Below are 8,463 nucleotides of genomic sequence, written 5' to 3' on the forward strand. Positions count from 1 at the left end.
ATGCTTATTTATTTAATCTTTATTCATTTATGCTTTATTTCTTTATTCTTTTTCTTGTTGTTATTTATTTATTTATTCTGTATTTATTTATTCTTTTTTAATTTATTGTTTGTGTATGTATTTATTTATTTATTGTTTATTTATTTATTTATTCTTTATTTTGTCTACTGCTATTATTTATCCTTTATTTTAACTCTTAAGCTGTTGTTTTTATTAATTACTTCTTTATTGTTTTAATTGCTTTAATTAAATATTTATTATTTTTTATTTAAATATTGAATATTAGCATCTTTTATCTGAGGTTCTTTGCTTGATTTTATTTGTTTTGTTTATATTATTTAATTTTGCGTTTTAATTTTTTAAATACATTATATAATTCTATTCTTCATTTTCTTTTGTCTACAATTTATTTTATACTATTTGTTATGCATTTATTTTATTTTATCTATTCTCAATTTAATTTAATTTAATTTAATTTATTTAATTTGTTTTTATGCTTGTACAGCGAAACAGACATTCATCGATGGACGGCGTACATCAAGGGGCCTAAGGGCTCGCCTTATCAAGTATTAATTTTATTATTTTTAATTTAATTTAATTCATTTTTGTTTATTTTCATTTGTCTTGTCTTTGTTCGTTTGTTTCTACTCGTTTATTTTCTGTATTATTTATCCTCGTTTTCTTTTTCTTCTCGCGTTTGTTTGTTTGTTTGTTTGTTTGCTTATTTGTTTTTGTTTGTTTGTCTACTTTTTTTGATTTGTTTTCGTTTATTTGTTTTTGTTTATTTGTTTTTGTTTATTTGTTTTTGTTTGTTTGCATTATTTTAGATTGATGTTTTTGCTCTGTCTGTCTTGGGTTTCGTCTCTAGTTATATTCATACTATTTTATTTTAATTTTGGTTTTATTTTAATTTTAATTTTTTGTTTGCTTTTGTTTTTCGCTCGCGTTGTCTTCTCTTTATTTCTGCTTGCAGTGTATAAACTTCATTTGTTTGCTTTTTAATTATTTTTTCTTTCAATGCTCTATTTTTATTAATAATATAAATAGTAATAAGCAAACGAAAACTAGAAGTAGATGAATGCTTTTATTTATATATTAATACATAAATATTTATTAGTAAATCAATAAAATTATTTATTTATTTACGTTTTTTATTTATGCTTTTTTTGCTGTTTCTTTAATCGGGTGTCTGCGCGTACAGCGGAGCAGTAATATGTCATATTACCTATCGTTTTTTAGCTCTTTTTTTTTTCTAAATTCGAAATAATTAAATTAAATTAAATAAATTAAATTAAATTAAATTAAATTTGTTCTTAATTTGCTTTTCAGGGAGGCCGCTGGAAGCTGCAGATTATTTGCCCTCCGACTTATCCTCTGGTGCCGCCTCAAGTTGTAATGCAAACAAAATGCTTCCACCCTAACATTGATTTTAAAACAGGTTTGTATCAATTAAATATTTAATTATATTTTGTTTATTATATTTAATTGATTAATTAATTATGTATAATTAATTGCAGTCGATTAATTTTATCTTATTTTCTTTTCTTTTTGCCTCTTTATGCTGGCTTCCACCCTAACATTGATTTTAAAACAGGTTTGAATTATTTAAATATTTAATTATATTTCAATTATTATATTTAATTAATTATATATAAATAATTATAGTCGATTAATTATATTTATTATTATTTAATTATATGTTTTGTTTTGTTTTTCTTGTTTTGTTTTCTTTTGTTTTTTTTGCTGTTGCTGTCGCCTTAAGATATTTTTTTTGCATTTGTTTGTCTGTGGGGGCCGTCTACATTTCTTTTGTTGTGATGTTTTTGAGTTTGTTTACATCTTCTTGTGTATATTTGCTATTTTAATTACATTAAATAGAGTTATGAATATTTTGCGGTGTATCGATTGCCTCAGGCGCCGTGTGCATCGATATACTTCGAGAGGGTTGGACGCCTGCTTGGTCTTTGCATTTTGTTTGTGTTGCTCTGACTTCTCTTCTTGATTCTCCAAACCCTGATAGTCCTCTTAACTGTGATGCAGGTAAGCAATTAAAAAGAAATTTAATTTGAATGAATACATGTTATACTGTTTAAAATAAGTTAGTTTGGTTAAATAGATGCTAAATGCTGTTCAAACAAATTAAATACTATTAAAATAGAATGAAATACTATTAAAAGAAAAAAAATACAATAAAAGGAAATTAAAAGAAATTAGATGTAATTAATTGCAATTAAAAATAATTAGAAACAAAAATAATTTAGAATAATTAAAGATAATTAAAAATAATTAAAAATAAAAATAATTAAAGACAGACAGATGCGTAAAGCTTAGATCGGTTGGTTTGTATGACGTTGTATATTTTGTGTTGTCTTTGTTTGTAGTATGTTAGAGGATATTATTTTAATTAGTATTGTATTTTGATGAATTAATTTAATTTTATTTATTATTTTATTTGTTTATTTTTAATTTATTTTTTATTAGGCAATTTAATTCGCAGCGGCGACCTGCGGGGTTTTCGTTCAATGGCGAAGATGTACACTGAAGAATATGCAAAAGACGAAGAAGATGTTTCTCGAGAATCTAATTTTTAAATTAAAAAAATAAAGATAAAATATAATTAAATAAAGAGACGGAGGAAAGGAGAGGCGAGGTAGAGAAGCAAAATAAAAACTTTAAAAAAAAATTTGATATAATAACAGCAGCAAGTTAATGCGGTTTACTTAAATATATTATTTATACAGATATAAATACATAAAATTTATTTTTTTTCTTTTCTTCTTCTTTCTTCATTATTATTTTCTATGAAGCCATCTTCTCTTTGATTATTTCTTTTTATTTTCTCTCTCCGCAGCAAATGCAAAAACAAAACCGAAAGACTGCGTATGTATGTGGATATATGCATCTCAACAGACATATGTATATACATCTATATATATATATATATATATTTATGTATATATGCATGTATGTATATACCTGTATATATATATATATTTATGTGTATATATATAAATATATTTAGATGTATATATATAAACATATATGTGTATATACATATTATATAGATATATATATATATATATATATATATATTATATATATGCATATATGTGTATATACATATACGTATAAATATATATAATAGAGATATTTTCGTTTTTTTTTAGTGCGCGGAGATCTGCCTGGTGAATTTTCTTTTTTTGTTTTTGCACTGCGAAGAAAACACTGCTTATTTGGGTTTTCTTTGCAAGTGCAGCGAAGTAAAAAGTAATAAACAAATAAACATAAACGGAGTCGTTAATATTCATTGATTTGCGAAGGTATTTACCTTATTATCTTCTCTATATAGGGGGCGTAGGCCTGTGCACATATAAGCTTACTTTATTATTTATATATATATATATAGGAAAACAGATACGTAAATAGATAGAAGAGTAAACAGATAAATCGGTAAATCGATAAGTAGATAAGTAAATAGATAAATAGACAAGCAAATAGGTAGATAGACAGATGGGTGGAGTGCGCGGAAGAAGATACAGCTCATCGGCGGTGTAGACAAAAAACGAATTCAAATATTTGTTTTGTATTATTGAGCTTACAAGCAAAGGTAAATAATTAAAAATAAGGTGTCTGCTTGTTGCAGTTGGTTTTCATTGCTTTATATCCTTTTCCTTTACTTAAAGGCAAAGGAGAAGAAAAACGAAAACAAATAAACGCGCTGACGGCCGCACGCGTTCGATTCCTAAGAAGAATTCACTCATCTTTTTTCTGCATTTTCAACAGTAGGTAGATGCATATATAAAATATGCATGAACAAATATATAAATAAATACATATACATATATATATATATGTATATATCTTTATGTAATAAAGATATACGGTTATTCTGCTGGAGTGAATGATTTTTTAATTTCTTTAGAGGTGAAGTATTATTTTATAAAATATGTTGCAAATAGTTAAGTGCTGTGTGGACTATCGGCGAAGCAAATACATAAATATATATATCTATATTTATGTATGTATATATGTGTATATATATAAACAATAGAATAAAATAATTATGTCTAAACCTTTTTTAATAAACTCATTTTCACGACAGGGAGAAAACCCGATGTTATTATGCATGCACCAACAGCTACCAGAAGCAGTAAGAGGTTGTTTCATTAGAAGTAAATGCATTCATGAATATAAATAAAATGAAATTATTTAAATAAAAAAATTAATTCTTCTGTTTCTTTCTCGTTCTTGAGGTGTATGTACACCTCAGCCGGGCGGCGCATCGTTTCCTTCGGGCGTCGTTTCTCATTTATTCTTTTCTTTACTTCTCAACTCAATTTGTTTTATTTATTGTTATTTTTTCTTGTGTATTTATTTATATTTGTTGGTTTTTGTTCAAATACCCATTTTGTCTCCAATTACTCATTATTTTTCTTATTCTTTCTGCCGATCCTTGACAGCTGCGCTGTTGTACTCTTGGACGAAACCGAGAGCTGATAAACCGCAATTATTAGTAAATTAATTCTTTTTTCTGAGGTTTTCGCGAATATGAAGCATCTAAAATTTGCATTTATTGAATTTATTCGTTGATTTCCCCCCAACAACAACACAGACACTCTCCTCCTGCCTATGGAGGGAGTTAAGGGTTTCTGCGGTTTTGCTGCCGCATGCAGATTCTCCTGCAGATATTATAAACCCCTAAACACTTTGCTACTCAAACAAACAACAGCAGGAACGCCACTGCTACAAGCAACAACAACAACAACAGCTGCAGCAGCAGCAGATACGGCGTCGAGACACCGTAGCTTCAGCAGTAGCAGTTCCTCAGCCGCTCCCATGCATTGCGTGCAGCAGCAGCAGGAGCAACAGCAACAGGAGCAGCAAGAGCAGCAGCAACAGCAGCAGCAGCAGCAGCAGCAGGCGCCAACCCTGGAGCAATTGCAGGAGGCTTTACACTTATACCGAAATATTGTGCGTCAGCATAGACGACTGCTGAGTACCTCCCCCCAGCATTCCTTTGCCTCTTCGTTTCTTAGAAACGAATTTCGAATGCATTTTGCAGCAGCAGCAGAGACAATCCGCAGCAGCAGCAACAGCAGCAGCAGCTACAACAGCAGGGACGACCCGCAGCAGCAGCAGCAACAGCAGCAGCAGGTTGCTGCGGGTGACGGTGGTGTTGTTTGTTCGTTTTTTCAGTTTCACCAGTTTATAGAGGCGTGGCGTTCATATTTAAAGAGCACAACAGAGGCTTCTTCTTTTATGCATCTCTGCAGCAGTCTCTCGCCTTCAACTCGGCAGCTGCTAAGCAGAGAACAGCGAAGGAAATTAGAGAGACTACGCCTTGCTGCTGCATGCGGCAGCAGCAGCAGCAGCAGCAGCTCTAGGAGCAGCAACAAAGTATAATACGCTTTAGTTTTTCAGATACGTTTTATTTTTCGTTAGTGGAGAAAGAAAGAAAAACAAAGAAGAAAGGAAGTTGCGAACAGACAAAAGAAAAACAAAGAAAAAATAAAACAAAGGCTAAATATAATTTACTAATTAAAGTAAACAAATTATCAATTTATTAATTAAAATAAATATAATTTATTTCGTCAGTCCGCCAGCCCCAAAAACCGTATTTTAATTGCCGGCCTGAAAACAAATGCATGCATAAATGCAAATAAATATTTATTTGCGTTTATTGAGGTGTATTTCAAGGGTTTATACTTTACGGTTTACCTTTTAGGGTTTAGGGTTTACAATTTAGAATTCAGTGTTTAGGGGTTTAGGGTTTGGTGTTAAGGGTTTAGGGTTTGGGGTTTAGTGTTTAGGGTCTAGGGTATAAGGGATTAGTGTCTACCCTTTACGCTTTAGCATTTACACTTTAGGGTTTAGGCTTTAGGGTTTAGTGTTTAGGGTTTTAGTGTTTAGGGTTTGGGGTTTAGGGTTTAGGGTTTGGGGTTTAGGGTTTGGGGTTTAGGGTTTAGGGTTTAGGGTTTGGGGTGTCTGTACACCTGAAGTTGGCGGTGCCTGCAGCGGCGATGGAAATTCGAATTTTGGACAGGACGCCGAATTTTTGTGTTTTGTCTGTTGTTTGTAATTCGTTAGTTTGAGGGATATAAATTAAATTATCTTCAGCAAATAAAACCCCTAAAAGAAAAACAAAAGAAAAGAATATATGCAGCAGAAGAATAAACATTTGCTTTTAAATGAAACAATCAAAAAAATATTTAAAAAGAAAAACAATTTATTGCAAACGCACAAATAATTCAAAAAGTATTACACAAGAAGAAAAGATTAAACAAAAAGCAAATAATTTATCAATGTACATTCAAATAATATATATATATACATATATTTGTATATATATATATATATATTTGTATATATATATATATATATATATATAATGCACAAACAAATGAAGCTGCAGCAGACCGGGGCCTAATAAACAAATACAACAAAAACGAAAACGAGTAGAATACGAATAAACAAAAAAATAAAACAAAGAGTAAGCAGATGATAAATAAACAAAATTAAAAAGAAACAAAAGCAGAAGAAGACAGATTAAATCAAACGCATTAAAAAACAAAACCAAACAACTAAACATCGAAGTGATACACAAATAAAGCGAAAAAGAAAGAGAAAAAGAATAAGGAAATAAATAAATAAATAAACAAACAACCAAACAAAAAATCAATGAATGAATCAATCAAACAAACAAATAAAACAAATCAAACAAATCAAACAAACAAATCAATCAAATCAAACAATTAAACAATCAAACAAATCAAACAAATCAAACAAATCATACAAACAGATCAAGCAAATCAAACAAATCAAACAAACAAATCAAACAAACAATCATACAATCAAACAAACAATCAAACAGATCAAAGAATTCAAACAAACAAATCAAACAAACAATTCAAACAATCAAACAAATCAAACAATTCAAACAGTTCAAATAAACGCACCCTCAAGCCCCAAGTCGGGTACATAGAGCAGAGCGCCGTTTTTTTTTATTTTTGTTATAACTGCAGTCGCCTCTGTCTCTCCTTTATTTATAAAATATAAATATGTATAAAATTTTATTGAGTTCCGAGCAGCTGTCTGCGCAGCTCGATGCTTCAAATTCAATAAATTACATTGTTCTGTTAGCTGAAGAAAACAAATAAATAAAATAATATAATTATATTAAATAAATATATTAAATGTATTAAATAAATTATATAAAAAGAATTATTTTAATGTATTTCTACGGATTGAAGTATACTGAATGAAGATAAAATACAAAACAAATTTAAATAAACAATGTAAATATAATATAATAATATAATATTATATAATAATATAATATTAAATAATAATATAAACAATTAATTAATTAAAACATATTTAAATATCGTTCGTCTATTGACTGTGGATATAACAAGAACAAGAAAAGAGAAGGAAGACAAATAAAATAAAACAAAATAGTAAATATATTAAATAAATAAATAAATTAAATTAAATTAAATTAAATTAATTAAAATATATTTTTTAATTAACAAAGAACGCCGACCCAGCACCAACAACAAACAGAGAAAGAGAAACAGCAAAACAAAACAAACTAAATAAAAATAAAATAAAATAAAATAAAATAAAATAAAATAAATAAAATATATTTAAATATAATAAACCCTTTGTTTATTAAATGCAGTATTAGGGATGGGAAGAAGCAGCAAGAAGTAGAAGACGAACAACAATAAAAAAACAAAAACAAACAAAACAAAGCAAACAAACAACCAACCAAACAAAACAAGTAAAATACAATAAAATACAATAAAATAAAATAAATTTAAATATAATATACCCGTTGTTTATCAAGTACAAGAGAAGGAATCGGCTGTAAACGAAGAGAAGCAGCAAGAAGACGATGCACGACGACATCAGCATATCTACGAATTGGAGAGGTAAAATGCGTGTAAAGTAAAACCCCTAAACCGTAATGACGCAAACAATCTACGCCTTTTATATCCTGCTGCTGCTGCTGCTGCTGCTGCTGTTGCTGCTGCTGCTGCTGTTGCTGCTGCTCCAGCTGGAGTCGCGCTTGTTGCAGGGCGTCTGCTGCCTCTGCAGAGTTAAAATACATTGCCTAGAAAAAAAATAAAACAAATAAATTTATTAAAGAGAAGATCAAAGAGAGAAACAGCAGCAGCAGCAAAAACAACAACAACAGCAGCAGCAGCAGCTGCTGCAACAGCAGCAACAGCAAAGCAACTGCTGCAGCAAAAGCAGAGAATCCATCTAAAAGAATAAACAAGAAAGAAGATAAGATACAAATATATACAAAGATATATAAATAAATAAATAAATAAATATATATATAAATATATATAGAAGTAAAGAAAAGAATTAATTCAATTGAAATAAAACCCTTTAAAAAGAAAGCGACAAAAGACACAGAGAAGAAACCAACGTAAAAGAATAAAACAAAAAAAA

The 8,463-nt window shown here is 29.1% G+C and overlaps 1 protein-coding gene across 1 annotated transcript; it reads left to right on the forward strand.

Annotated features, from left to right (window-relative positions):
• Nucleotides 1–505: 505 nt before the first annotated feature.
• On the forward strand, nt 506–2,591 carry EAH_00056330 (ubiquitin-conjugating enzyme e2, putative; the record flags this gene model as incomplete). The annotated part of the gene is made up of 4 exons (XM_013397569.1): nt 506–566; nt 1,330–1,438; nt 1,915–2,040; nt 2,482–2,591. Coding segments are annotated over 4 exons (406 nt in total), but the record flags the coding sequence as incomplete, so codon positions are not given.
• Between the last annotated feature and the right edge of the window lie 5,872 nt (nt 2,592–8,463).

Source organism: Eimeria acervulina, genomic scaffold (genome assembly GCF_000499425.1).
Source record: "Eimeria acervulina Houghton genomic scaffold, Eah_scaff1156, whole genome shotgun sequence".
In the NCBI taxonomy this organism is placed as follows: Eukaryota; Apicomplexa; class Conoidasida; order Eucoccidiorida; family Eimeriidae; genus Eimeria; species Eimeria acervulina.